At 53.0% G+C, this 14337-nt stretch overlaps 1 protein-coding gene across 2 annotated transcripts in view; it reads left to right on the top strand.

Moving 5' to 3' along the window:
• Positions 1 to 2179: 2179 nt before the first annotated feature.
• CTSB (cathepsin B) overlaps positions 2180 to 14337 on the top strand; it is a 19003-nt gene continuing 6845 nt past the window's right edge. For both annotated transcript variants that reach the window (XM_040626450.1, XM_040626451.1), the window contains exons 1-2: positions 2180 to 2333; positions 13736 to 13886. In XM_040626450.1, the coding sequence (XP_040482384.1) occupies positions 13761 to 13886 (126 nt within the window). In that variant the 5' untranslated portion in view covers positions 2180 to 2333; positions 13736 to 13760. The remainder of the gene's footprint in view (positions 2334 to 13735; positions 13887 to 14337) is intronic.

The following is a 14337-nucleotide window of genomic DNA, read 5'->3' on the forward strand; positions in this document are numbered from 1 at the left end:
GAACCAAACAGGCATTAAGTACACGTGTCCAACTAGCTCTCTGATGTGCCCTAGCAGGCACAGGTGATGAGGACACGGCAATACCTCGTGAGGTTCAGTGGGGTGGAGTCCGGAGCCGACGATCAAGAAAGAATTCCTTTTTTTTTTTTTTAAGATTTTATTTATTTATTTGACAGAGAGAGAGAGAGACAGACAGACAGCGAGAGAGGGGACACAAGCAGGGGGAGTGGGAGAGGAAGAAGCAGGCTCCCAGCGAGGAGCCTGACGTGGGGCTCGATCCCACAACGCCGGGATCACGCCCTGAGCCGAAGGCAGACGCTTAACCGCTGCACCACCCAGGCACCCAAGAAAGAATTCTTGAGGCTTCTTTCGTGCAAAAATGGTGGTTTATTAAAGCACGGGGACAGGACCTGTGGGCAGAAAGAGCTGCGATGCGGTTGTGAGGGGTGACTGATCATATACCAAGGGGTTGAGGAGGTAAGGAAAAAGGGAGATTTCAGGAGGATTTTTCATATGTTAAAGAAGACTCACAGGACACCAGAGGCCCTGCCATTGTCGAGTTAAGTTGTTTTTTCCTCTAGCAAGGCATTAACATTAAGATAGTTGGGAACTTCCTGGATTCCTAAAAGTATATGTCTATGATTTGCAGGCTGTAAGACATTAGTTGTATTTACATATCCTTCTGGAAACTAGGTTAGTGATAGAAATGATTTGTCCTTGTAAACTGCTAATACATTTGCAAACTGAGGGAAACTTAGTTCTGCAAAATTGAGAGATCTATAGGTTAACTGTTTCTTTGTCCTTTGGGGCAGCCAGGAGTGCCCAGGGAATGCCGCTTACATCCGGGGGGAGGGGTTTGCAGGGTGTCAGCTTCTGCTTTGTCCTCAACCTGCCTTCCGTTCCCTCATCACAGGGACTGTGTGACTGCTGGGGGCCAGATATCTGCAAGATGCAGCAGACAGGAGCTGTGGTATGGGAAACAAAGGCAGAAGGAATGTAGAAAAAATTAAACATCCTTATAACCTGTAGCCGGTATTGACAAATACTTGAGACCCGCAGAATGTAACAATTCTCCAGGCAGCTCCCAACTGTCTTAATGCTTCGCTAGAGGGGAAAAACCACCTTAGCTTGACAATAGCGAGGCCTCCAGGAGCCTGTGAGTCTTCTTTAGCATATGAAAGTCCTTTTAGGACTTCCCTCTTCTTTACTTCCCCCTACCCCAAATTATATAAGCCGTTGCTCCTCACAATTCTGGGGCTGGCCCTCTTTCTGCCCATGGGTCTTGTCCTCGTGCTTTAATAAAAATCATCTTTTTGGCACCAAAGAATTCTCAATTTTTTCTTGGCCGTGGGCTCTGGATCCCAACAACACCACTCAAAAAATAGGACACCACCAGGACCTCTTGGAGTTCTCCAGACCTACAGCTTTCTTATTACCAGGAGCACCTGGATAAAATACTAGACTTTCCTGAGCCTCTAGAATACAACTGGGATCATACCTAGGTTGCAAGGTTGTTCAAAGGATTAGAAACATGGGGATTCGTGGAGAGGGTGGGTCTTGAGCCACCCCACCGTCTCCATCAGCCTCCCGAGCCACTCCCCACATAAACTCCAGGTAAAATGGTGTACTTGCTGTGCGTGTCCCTTTTAGGACAGGTCTGGCACCCCTCTTCCAAACAGATATCGGCCCCTAAGGCCCTTCCCTATAGAAATCCTGACGCAGGTCCTGAAATTCATACCCATTTACTATTACGTAACTGGAGGATCTTAATAGGCATGTTCTCAGAATATCAACGCTAAAGAGCTTTTTAAGGCTCTTCTGGGAGGCGTGCTATCATGATACCCCCAACTCAATCAGTGGTTTCTGAATGAATGAAATAAGGGGCAGTGGTCCCCTCCTCCAAGCAGAGATCCATCAGGCTTTGAAAGGCGGCTTTCGGGCGCCGGCGGCCCCAAGGGAATCTCTCCCAGGCTGGACGGAGGCCCTTAGGGCCACCTTCGTCTCCCCTCCGCTCCCCACTGGCCCCGATCGGTAAGATTGGAGGCCGAGCAGCCTCGGAGACCCTCTTCCCAGGGCAGGGAGCCCACCCCCAGCGGCGCGGAGGAGGGCGCAAAGTCCCCGGGGCAGCTGGCGGCTGGGCGGAGGTAGGGGCGGGCCCTGGGCTCGCAGCCGTCACGTGGCGAGTCAGCCGGGCGCGCAGGGCGGGGCCGGCGCGGTAAATAGGCGCCGGGGCAGGCTCCGGGAAGCTACGGCGGCTGCTCGGGCACCGGCGCTGGCAGGGACCACCGGCGCGCTCGCAGGCTGCAGGCCCAGAATCCCGGTTGCGGGGCTCGGTGAGTGCGGGCGGGTGGCCGGGGCGCGGCGCCGGCGCGGTGGACTTGACCTTGGAGGGGGACGGGCAGGCCGGGGCCCCTCTGCGTCCCCGCCAGGCCCAGGCGCGGCCCCGCGGCATCCCCGGGGCGGGCGAGAAGGCGGGGGACCCTCGTGCTGTCACAGCCCGGCGGGCAGGGGTGGCAGCTCGCACGCTCCTAGAAGTCGTTGCGGTGAGAAAAGTAAAAACAAACCCCAGGCGGGCAGCCTGGCACCCACCCCGACTCCGGCCAGAAAGCAGGCGCCCGCCGGCCCGCTCCTTGGGGCTGTGTTGGCCACCCCGGGTCGGCTGAGCCCGGCCCCGCCGCGGTCCGCCCGGCTTTGGGGTCGGGCCTGGGAAGCAGCCCGGGAGGAGCTGGGGAGTTTGCGGGGGAGTTCCGGGGGAGGAGCTTTCGGGAAGCGCTTGGCTTGAATCCTGGGGACTTATGGCTAGAATCTAGCTCCCCAGCCCCTTGTGAGCTTCGGGGCCTTAGTTTCCTCAGGAAATTGCTGAGATAATAGTGTCTCCCTACATCTGATTTCGGTGTTTTCTTATTACAAAGGGTTTGCTTGAGTAACTTAATTACGCGCAACCACACGCACAGTTCTAGGGACCCCAGAAAATAGAAACCAGAAAACTGGAACCTGGAACTGGGTGGAGTAGGGTGGAGGCCACAGGATGAGTTAAACCCACTGATGCGAGGACAAATTAAGCAGAGGAGTTAGGAGACTAGGTAAAGGCCTTGGGATCCCCCAGTCGTCCTCTCCCTGAGAGGCTGGAGTGGAAGGGGGAGATGCCACTCCCTCCTTCTCAGCTGCGGCGGAAGGGAGCCAGTGCCTTCCGGAGGCCCAGGATTGTTTGGGAGAGGGGAAAGCAAGGCAGAGCCCCTGGGTCACCACCTCTTCCCTCAGTTAATGACTCTGGAGGCCTGGGAGAGGGAGCATCTGGGGAGCAGTGAGGGGTGACTGAGTCCAGGTAGATATGAATTGCATTTGCCTTAGTGGACCTAGGTCGTTCTCTTCCCCTGGCACCGAGGAAGCCAGCAGGCTGTGCAAGGATAAGGACAGTAACCCAGGCCCCACAGCCCTCTACCCCTTCCTCTCACCCAGTGGGAGGGGCGGAGGTGGGGTTCAAACGGAGCCCTAGCATCTTGAGTTAGCTTCGAAAAAACTGATCTTCAAGCGCCTCCACTAGACGCAAACGCAGCTGGGATGTGTGCAGCCAGGTGATTCTGCAGATTCAGGTACAGGTAAGGTGAAGAGGCTTAGAAGGGTGTCTGGTTGGGTAAGGGCCGCTTTTCTTCATAACGTCCTTAAAATAATGGAGAATTGTTTCAGGTTTTGTTTTGTTTTGTTTTTAAGTAGGCTCCGTGCCCACCGTGGTTTGAACTCACAACCCTGAGATCAAGAGTCACATGCTCTACTGACTGAGCCAGCCAGGCACCCTGAGAGTTGTTTCCTGTTGGCACTGGTGATGGTGACCTAGAGCCCTTGAACTTTATAGAGAAAGGGGCTGAGCTGCACCGCCCTCCACACACACACACACACACACACCCTGTGTGGCTTTCCCAAAGAGAGTGGAAGGTGCCCTGGAGAAAGCACCCAGAGCTGGGGTATTGTCACTCAGCAGTGGAAGCGTGTAGATCCCTTATCTGGGGCCTTCGCCAGCCAGTCCAGCCCTGGCTCTAGTAATTCCCCTGCTGTTGGGTCAGGACATCTGTGTTTCGGGCCTGGTCGGGCGGTGAGGGTGGAAGCTCTTTGGCCCCAGGATGAACCTGTCCGTGCGCTGGCGGTTCAGCAGCTTGAACTGAGGCCGCCGAGGCTGGCTTGTTCTTTCCTCAATTATAGGACCTGGGAGTGGGGGTAGCAAGTTGCACACATATTAGGGGTAAGAGAGATTTTGTATTCCTGTTGGGCAGTGGGATTGAGAAGCAAGGGAGAGCAGATTCAGGGGAGTTGTGGGGCTTCTGTTGGGTGATTTTCTTAAATGTGGCAGGGAGTTGTGGTTGTGTGGAATATCCCTGTCCTTGGCAGGGAAGGGCTGGAGTGTTCTGGAGTAAGGGCTCCTCATGGCTGCTGCCTGTTTTAGATAGTTTGACATAAGGAAAATGCGAAGATGGTAAGAACTGGGTATGTTCTAGATCAGGAAGGATGGAAATCAGACGCTTCTCATATGGTTCAGCCTCACGTGCCGGGAGGTGGGGGGGTTGACAAGCTGATGAATGTAGTTGGGGCACATGCAGGTGGGGGGTGTGTATTGTACTCAGCGGATGTTGGGAGGCCGTCAGCAGTGTCTACACCCACTCCCAGGTATATCATCACCTCTTGGCTTAAGCTCAGAAGCCACTAAAAGGTGTGTGGGCAATAAATCCTGAGTCTTTCCATTTCTGTTCATACCCCATCTAGGGAGCAAGTGCCAGTGTATATTTAGACTTGAACCAGTCTCATTTTTAACCTCCAGCCTCATCCCCACACCCTTTCCCCAGCATCTGGGGTCTGCACATCTTGGGCATGTGTGCGGTTCACAGGGAGTGCATTTCCTCTTTGACACAGGTCCCTTTGGCAGGAGGCAGGTTTCAGCTTGTTTGCTCTGCAAACCCATTACGGCTCCCCTGCCTGCTTCTGGGCTTCCCAAGGGGCATGGTAGCTCCTATCTTGTTCTCTTTATAATTCTCCTGCACATTTTTGGGGGTACTTTTAATACTTGGTATCAGTCCATGAACCGTGTTATTAAAAGTGATACAACTGTAATTGTGCTGTCTGTATCCTTTTCCATTCCTGTTTATGAGGTTTATTACTTAATGTTGATACATGCAGATCTCGTCCATTCATCTTAAACGCGCAGTATTCACTGAGGGACAGGTGGGTCTGACTTCTCACTGTTCACCGTAGCGCTGCAGTAAATCCTTGTATCTCACAGGCACTCCCAGGAGTTTCCGTAGGGCAAAAGCTGGGGAAGGCCTGTTTATTCCTGGGTCGTACGATGTGTGCGTCTTCCGTTTTGCTGGATCCTGGTAGAATGCTGTCCAAGTTTGCCTGTATGAGCAAGCTATCAGCAGTGGTGAGGGTTCCTGTTCCTCAGTTGCCACCACTGGGTATTACCAGACTTCAGTTTTTACCAACCTGATAGGTTTGAAATGGTGTCACTCTTTTAATTTTTCTGACCAGGAATTCAAATAATTCTTTATTTTTGGAGATCATTGGCAAGTGAGGATTTCTGTTTTTGTTGTTGATTCCTGACAGTGCTTGTGGTTTTAATATGTTTGTTAACAGCTAGAGCTCACCGAGGTTTCTTTAGATCCTAACAGCTCCCTGGACTTCTGCGATTAGATAACTTTTTCTAACTTTTAGAATGCATGTGAGTTTTGGGTAGTGCAGTTTGACTCTTCCATTTTACAGATGAGAACACTGAGGCTCCTGCCAGCTTGTGAGATGACAGGGGTCACTAAAATAATTGTGGAATTTTAGACTTTGATCTCTTGGTAACTGTCCCTGCCTACTCAGATACACTCCTCGGGGCTCGCTCGTGGCATTTTCTCAAGCACCGGTTTCCCTCATTGGTAAAACAAGTTCTATACAAGACCAAAGTTCGATACAGGACCAAAGTAATGCTTTCCCAGCATTACAGTCTTTGGACTGCTGGGTGCCAAGGAAGCTGCCTTCCTACGTTATCTGTTTCTCCCACACTCGTAACTCACTTCAGTCTGGTCATCAAGATTACCTCACCACTGGCAAGGGTGAGGGCAGGAGCATGGGATAGGTACCACCAAAATAGTAAACTGATCCAATCCAAAGCACTGCCAGAACGTGGAGGTATTCTGCCAGGATACCCAGCCAGGGCTGGGCTTCTCGGTGACCCTCTGACCTGGGCTTGGGCGGGGTGTGCTTACACATGCACAAGTCACGCAGCCCCTGGGCTTGCACAAGACCTGGGAGGGTGGTGCCAGCTGGGAGCCATCTTTGCTTCCACTGAACCCTGTGGATGCTTAGGGTGCTTTGTTCTGGGGGTCAGGAGAGCAGAATGAACCAGTATTGGAGGGCTTGTTGCTAAAAGTAGGGTGATCATAATTTTTCTGAGAATAAAAAACAGACTAGCCTGGGATGGCACAAATTGACCAGCCTGTGAGTCGAGAGCTGTGAACTCCCCTCCCCAGTAAGGACACAACCATTTCCTGTGGCAGTTCATCGTCAGGGCTGCCTGCTCCGAGCCAGGCTGCGTGGAAGGCACTTTGAAAAAGGCCATCTCCTTCCGTCTCCCAGCAGTCTCGTGAGATGAGTACCTCTTCCTGGGGCCTCGAGAGAGGAACCAGGGCCAAGCTGGGGAGGCAGCGCTTTTCTGTTGCTTGCTTTTGTCACCGCCAGTGTCTCAGGCACCTGAGGACCCAGCCGGCAGGGAGATGAGATCTCGCCTGCAGTGGAATGAGCGACTGGGTGCTCTTGTGAGCTGGGGAGGCATGGGACGCTAATCTCATTGAAATCTCCAAGGCTTTCTGCAATCCTGTATAAAGTAGTCCTAAAGTCCTTCAGAATCCAGGCAGTATGCCCGTTTTAGAAACAGAGACACCAGAATGTAGTGCCCCCTTTAGCATCTCAGTAAGTCAGGATCAGACTCAGTGAGCAAAGCTGGTGAGCAGAAGCTTCCAGAACTTTGCCCAAATTCTTGTTTCTCAACAGTGCAAAAATTTTCACCTGCTGAGGGCCTTCCTGGGGTCCATTGTTTGAAGCCCAAGGTAGTGATTTTCTTCTGTTTGCAGGATGTGGGCCGCTATGACTGATCTGAAGCCATGTTCCATTTTTGGGCACCATAGCTAGATGGTTTCCAGGCACTGTGGGAGATGAGTTAAGTAGGCCCACCCTGCTCACCCTGGTGGGAATTAGTCCCTGATTTGGGGACAGATGGTTGGCAGGGGGCAGCAGGGGGAGTGCCTGTTACTGCCTAAACTGTTTAGATGGGTGAGGCAGGTGAGGCCGCCTTCTTCTTCTTCTACTTCTTTTTTTTTTTTTTTTTAAGATTTTACTTATTGAGAGAGGGAGAAGCAGATTACCTGCAGAGCAGGGAGCCCAACGTGGGGTTTAATCCCAGAACCCGGGGATCATGACGTGAGCTGAAGGCAGATGCTTAACCGACTGAGCCACCCAGGCGCCCCCAGGTGGGGCCTTCTCACTGCTGCCCCTGCTTCCCCTGGAGCCAGCAGGGCTGGGGGCTTGCGCGGCTGTGGCCACTGCAGTGACTGCCTTTCCTGGGTCACACAGCGGTTGCCTGGGGGCCTTCAGCTGCAGGGGACCTGTTTCCAGACAACAGAGCCGGCTGGTGCCGGTTCACCCTCGCAACTCTAAGGAGACAGATGGTGACGAGGAGCCCTTTCTGTTTTGTTATTTTTCATTAGAAGATCATAAGCCATGAAGCAGTTAGACACGTTTCCATTACGAGCAGAGACAGGAAACATCAAGGCCGTGATTCAGACTCCAGGGCAAGGTCTGGTTCAGTCAGATCGGAGCGGATCTGAGACGAGGGCGCTTGACTCAGCCCCAACACGGAGGCGTTGCTGGGCAAGCTGCCGTCGGAGGAAATGAAGATCTGCCTGGTTTTGGTGTGTAGGTGGTACGCTGAAGTAGTCGAAACTTCAGGACCAGCTGCCGTGTGAGTGTGAGCAAGAAAGCTGCAGCCAGGTTCTCTGGCAGCGTCGCACTAAATCTTCCCAGTGCTCCTCCCGGTCCACCGTCCCCGTCGTCTGTGGGCACTCTGGTGACGATCTGCCGCGCACAGCCTTACCCCGTGGCTCTGGGCAAAACCGAGGCGCTCGGTTTTTGATTCTTTAGAGCCAGCTGTGAAGGAGGTTCCGTGGACACCCATTCATCTGTTTCTGTGTTGCCTAGAAGCTTGCAGCTGGGTGCACTTGGAATTTTCAGATGTCCTGTCTCCTTAGATTTGGGACAGATTGAGAATCCAGACTACCCGAGGGCTCTATAACCTCATAGGGAAGATTTTTTAAAAACCCAGCTGGTGGCAGCCCAGACCGATTCCATGCCCTTAGAGAATATCAGGACCGAAGCCTTCTGCAACTTGGCAACAGCTCCTCTCCTGCGTTCATTCCATCTCCTTCCAGAGTCCCAAGGTCCACGTTAGTCCCGAGATGGCTTCAGAATAAGTCTGAGGAATGGTTATGCTATGGGGGGGGGAGCTAATAGGATCAGTGGGCCACAGGCCCCTTTTGCGCACGACAACGTTCTACAAAGCTTGAGTGGGATGTGCTTCCATAGAAACTGTCGAGTGCTGTGGGGGTCTGGAGAGAGAAGAACTGCCAGAGCCTGTTTTTTTTTAGCCAGAGATTGGCTTGGCAAAGGGCCAGAGGCGTAGTGGAACCCCAGGTCCACCCAGGAAGACCAGCTGCCTGAGGCCTGGAAGAAGTAGGGTCTGCCCACAGCTGTTCCCTCCACCCGTCCACGCCCTGCAAGGGAGTCTGGTGACTTGCAACTGTTCTCATCTAGTTGGCCCCTCTTTTCTCACAGAATAAGGACTTCCTGTTCATTCTGTCCTGCAATTAAAAAAAAAAAAATAAACCCACAAAACTGAGAAAATGGGAAGTATTTGCCCCGAAGAGGGGAAGCGAAAGCTGGTTCTGTTTCAGGTGAAGGCCGTAGGCCCCGCTTGTTCAGAGCACGGCCTGTGTTAGCCAGTTGCTGCAGTTGGGCGGGGGTTGATGATTTGTGCAGATGCAGGAAGATGCCTGGCCCTCCCTGGAGTGAGATTGCTGCTGCTCTTGGGATAGCTGCGGCTGGCCCTTCCAGCAGGAGAAGTCTGACTTCGTATTCTTCCGGCTCAGCATTCTCCTGAGCTCTAAAAATGGAAGCCCATTTGGAGGTTAATTGAGGTTAAAAACCTCATTTTTAATTCAGACTGTTTGTGATGGAGAGGTATTGCAGACAGGTCTGGAGTGAACTGGAATTATCTGGCACAGGCTAGAAGTGGGGGAAGGCAGGGGAGAGGGAGGGAAGAAAGGAGGGTAGTGAATGGGACCTGGAAATTGAGGGTGCCCAAGTGAGCAACCCTTCGCTGCTTTCTGACTATAGAGCAGGCACCGTCATGGCACTCTTGACTTCTGCCTGGAGAAACGAAGGGTCATCAGCCCCATTTTATAGCTGGTGACACTGAGGCTCATTGCAGATTGGTATTCAAGGGTCCACGGTTAATAAGTGGAAGATCTGAATCCAGGTCTCCTGACTCCAGGCCCAGTGCTCGTCCTCACCATGGTCTACAGCAGGTATTCACTACTTGAACCCCAGTCCAGACCACAGCCCTCTGCCTGGGGTGCGGAGCTGAAGGGAAGAGCTGCCCAAGTGCTCACTGCTAGTGGGGCTTGGAGTCAGTGGTTCAAGCTAAGCTCCCATCCCCCAGGCTCACAGCTCTGCAGTTCGCTGGGGCCCCTGGTTCTCCCTGTTATGATGGGGAGAATGACGTTGACAGGAAGTACGGAGGAGGACCTGTGGAACCAAGAGAAGAAGGGCAGGTTCATGGAAGTCTCACTTGAGGCCTGGCCAGCCTCAGGAGTTGGCCTAGCTATGGCCATGGCAGCCATTGGCACAGAAACGGAGAACCATCTGGGAAATGGGGGGTGCCTGTGTTCTCTGCCACCAGAAAAACCAGAAAAAGCTTGTTTCAAGTCCAAGTTACTGTGGAATTGCTCCCATTCTCCACTTGCTCATGACTTAACATCTCAGCAGATGACAAAGCCCCCAGGGATCACCTTGGGATGCCTCCCTAGGACCTGTGGGGAGCATTTACCTGGGGCTGCCTCAGCACCCCGCCATGTTCCCGGACCCCTGGTGGGTCACGGTGAATGCCGAGGAGGGTGACCCTCCTGGGTGTGATTCTAGTGGGCTTGTCAGCCAGGCCTGGCCCTGCTGGCATGGGTCTGACATGTGCCCGGAGCGTACACCCCAGTGTTCGCTCGCTAGGCTCTCCTATCCTGGGAAAATGTGAAGGTGCCAAGTGTAAGTCAGAGGGTGTTAGGATAAAGGAGAAAAACCTGACTGCTTTGCCTCTTTGCCTAGAAGATGTTACGAGACAGACCTCAGCTCCCTTGCCCCTTCCGCCATGTGAGGACACGGTGAGATGCTTACCTAACAGTTGCAGGCCATGTGCTTCCCTGATGTAGCCATGGGAACACCAGCCTCCCCTGAGTCACTGAAGACCAGAAGGTGAAGTGTTGCGAGCAGAAGGTCACTAGGAGAAGGCCTCACTATTGGCTAGGAAGTGCATAGTGGCTAGTTGGAAGTGCATTTGGGGGCTCAGGGTTTGGGGTAGCCCTAGCTACTCTTCTTCCTAAAGGAGCAAAACTTCGAATATAGTATGTCCCTTTAATTTTTTAAAAAAGGATAGTGAAAAATAAGTCTCCCCACCACACATACTACTTTCATGGTTTTTTTGGTGGTTTGCATGTGGTAACGGTAATAGGCATGTACCTTGCCTCAGGGGCTCACACGCTTACCATGACTCATCTGCGACTTGCTTTTTTTCCACTTACGTGTATCTTGGGCATATTTACTTTATCAGTATAATATGATTCACTTCACCTAGTTCGTTCTTCGTGGCTGCTTTGTGTTCTGTTAATCATTTACCATAACTTAACAGTATTTTGTCATCAGACACTTGCTTTGTTTCTGGTCTTTCGTTATACAGAGAATACTCAGTAAACATCTGTATACTTAACGTCTTTGAACTTGAGGCCAGTAGGATAAATTTCTAGATGTCACATTGCTGAGTCAGAGGGCGTGCAGATTGCAGAATTAATGGAAATGGCGCAGCCATCCTCTCCATGATTGTGCCTACCGCCGGGGTTCAGCCCCCCAGCGCTTCTGCTGTCTGACCGCTGCCAGGAACTGGCCAGCTGCCCAGCCTTCGCAAGTCCTCCATTTTATCCGTACTTCCCTGTGGTCGAGTATCTTTTGCTATCTGATGGCCATTTGTAGTTCTTTTTTTTTTTTTAATTTTATTTATTTATTCATGAGAGATGGAAAGAGAGAGAGAGAGTTCGGAGAAGCAGGCTTCCCGCTGAGCAGGGGGCCCGATATGGGGCTGGATCCCAGGACCCTGGAATCATGACCTGAGCCAGAGGCAGACACGGAACCGACGGAGCCACCCAGGCGCCCTGTACTTCTTTTTCTATAAATTTATTGTGTGTCCTTTTGCCATTTCTCTATTTTGCTTTTATTCAGATTTTTAAGCGCCTTTTGCATATTAAGGAAATGAAGCTTTAAGTATATGGACGTACTGTTTTGTCGGCTTGCCACATTTGTTTTGTTCTGTTTGTCTTCTGGAAAAAGAGGCTTTATTGTCATGTAGTCAAGCATTGTCTCTTTAAGGTTCTGCTTGTCGATCATAGGTATTGCTCACTCTGATACTAGTGTTTAAAGTGCATTTATGTTCTTCATACTGCTTGGTTTTATTCAAGGTCTTTGTTCGTGTAGCCCTTCCTGTGTGTGAGAAATCAGGTGTAAAGATTGCGCCTTACTATGGTTTTCGAAATGCAGAGCCAGGGGTGCAGGCCCTGTCCACGGAAACGTGCCGTTTCCTCTCCCACCTGTGCCACGAAGCTAAATCCCCCCACGGAGGATATGCCTCTGACTGGCCTATTTTGTTGGTCGGACTGCTCCCGGGCCAGTGTCACCCAGGGTTTTATAATATCTCGACTACCCCAGAGGGCAGGCCTCCATCGTGCTCTTTTCCAGAACTGTTTGCTGTTGTCACACCATTATCTTCAGGATAAACTGTTGCTTAAGCAACCATCAAGTTGAAATCTTGCTTCAACTGTAATTCACCGTGGGAGGCAGCGTGCCCAGTGCATCTTCATTTAACCCTGTGACCTGGGAGGAGGTGGGTCCCTCTGGAAGCCCCTGAGGTCAGGGATGGGAAACCCTCCCCCTCCCCCCCCCGTACCCCTCCCCCAGACATGGGTCTCCCGCACGGCCCCGGGGTGCTGTGGCACCCAGAACATTTCTTGCTTTCATTGCAGCAGCTTGCCTAAGAGCCTGATTCAGAGGCGGAGCCGGGCTCCTGACTTGCAAGCCAATTCTAAGATCCAAGGACTGTGGTTATAATTTGATGGGTGCCCTTCCTGGAAGGACCCGTCTTTGAAACAGAGCCCTTGGCTGACTGGAAAATCCAGAGAAAGTCCCAGACTTGTGCCACTGGCCAAACCAGCTCTGCCTCCTGGCGCTGCTGAGATTGGCGCATGCTGGGCTTCGCTGGCCGCTGTTTGCTTGTTTTATATCCAGAATGTGGCTCATGGAATATATTTTCTTTTGCATTTTGCTTATCTTACTGGTCTTCCACCTGGGACCCATAACTAAGACTGCTTACTCTCTCAGCACAAACCTGGAAGAGTCTCAGACTTGGACAAACCCAGGGGAGAGGTGGCAATGGCAGGGAGGGCCCTGAACGCCATTTAGCCTGAAGATCGGGGTGTATTGATGTGTTTCGGATGCAGTCGTCCGTACCGCTTGTGGCCTGGGCCTTGGGGTTCTGACGGACGGCAGGGCGGTGCTGGCCCCATCCTCGCAGCTCCCGAGAGAGCTGCAAACTAGCCAGGGACCAGCGCCATTTCAGACTGTGAGCCCGGCTTGACAGCCGGGAGACCCCAGGAGACCCAAGCAGTATGCGCTGGTCCCCAGGCCGCAGCCGCGGAGGGGCCTCGCTGCTCGCAGCTTTCTCTCTCCTGGCCCCCCGGGCCTCTGGAGGAGGAGAGAAGCACACGCAGTCCGTCTTAGCCCCTGTGGCGGCTACAGCAGGATACTACGGGTGGGGTGGCTTCTAAACAGAAATCCGTTTCTCCTTTTGGGACAGAGTGTGGGAGTCTGAGGTCAGGGTGCTGGCACGGTCAGGTGAGGGTCCTCTTCCAGGTGACCTTCTTCTTGTTGTGTGCTCACATGGCAGAAGGCGAGAGGGAGCTCTCTGGGGTCTCAAGGACACTAGTCCCGTCATGAGGGTTCCATCCTCATGACTGGTCACCCCCCAAAGGCCCCACCTCCTAATCCCATCACGTTGGGGTTAGGATTTCCATGAGTTTGGGTGGGGGGCTGGGCTGGGGTGGACGAACACGGAGTCCACGGCACCACCCTGTGTGCTCTGGGCCTAGGTTGGGACTTTGCTGAGACGGGGCCTGGGAGCCCATGCACACTGTAGGTCCTTGGGGGCTCTCTGTCCCCACACCCGGGCTTTACAGAAGAGGAGGACACTGAGGAATGGAAGGAGGCAAATGGCAGAGCCGGGAAAAGAACATGGGTCTTTCTGGGTGGTTTCTGGCCCCAGAACCATGCTGCCTGAGCCGGCACCCTTGTGTATGTTACGCACTTGACCTTCAGTGGCCTGATGCCTTGTCTTTTCTAGGTGAATCGAGGATCCAGCTTCCAAAATGTGGCAGCTTTTGGCCTCTCTTAGCTGCCTGGTGGTGCTGGCCGGTGCCCAGAGCAGGCCGCCTTTCCAGCTGCTGTCCGATGAGCTGGTGAACTATGTTAACAAGCGTAACACTACGTGGAAGGTGAGCTGTGGGGACCACTTCTGCACGCACCCCTTCCCAAGGGGTTTGGTTGGTGCGCTCTGCCTCTCAAGGGTGGTGGCTGCTGCTGTGGCCCATAGGACGGTCTGCCCCGGACAGTTGGTCTGATTGAGAGTCATAGCTACTCAGGACTGTGCTAACCTCCTCCCTGCTCCTTCCCCTTTGTGCCATGTGTGCTCATGTGCTCGTGGTGGTGCATGGGGGATGGGCAGGCTTTGGAAGGGCTCACAGCCAGGAAGACCCTGAACGCCCCCCCCCCATGGTAGTTGGTTGGCTCATTAGCAGCTGCTTGCTTCTGCCCAGCCCTGAGGCCTGGGACTGCAGGAAGAAAGAAGCAAGAATGAGCCGTGTCAGGGCTGTAGAGGGTTTCTTTGGACCTCAGCCAGTGTAGCAGATCAGAGAAGCTAGCCAGTGGTCCCACAGCGGCGTGCCT

The sequence above is a fragment of the Ursus maritimus genome, unplaced genomic scaffold, assembly GCF_017311325.1.
Source record: "Ursus maritimus isolate PB19 unplaced genomic scaffold, ASM1731132v1 scaffold_11, whole genome shotgun sequence".
Lineage (NCBI taxonomy): Eukaryota > Metazoa > Chordata > Mammalia > Carnivora > Ursidae > Ursus > Ursus maritimus.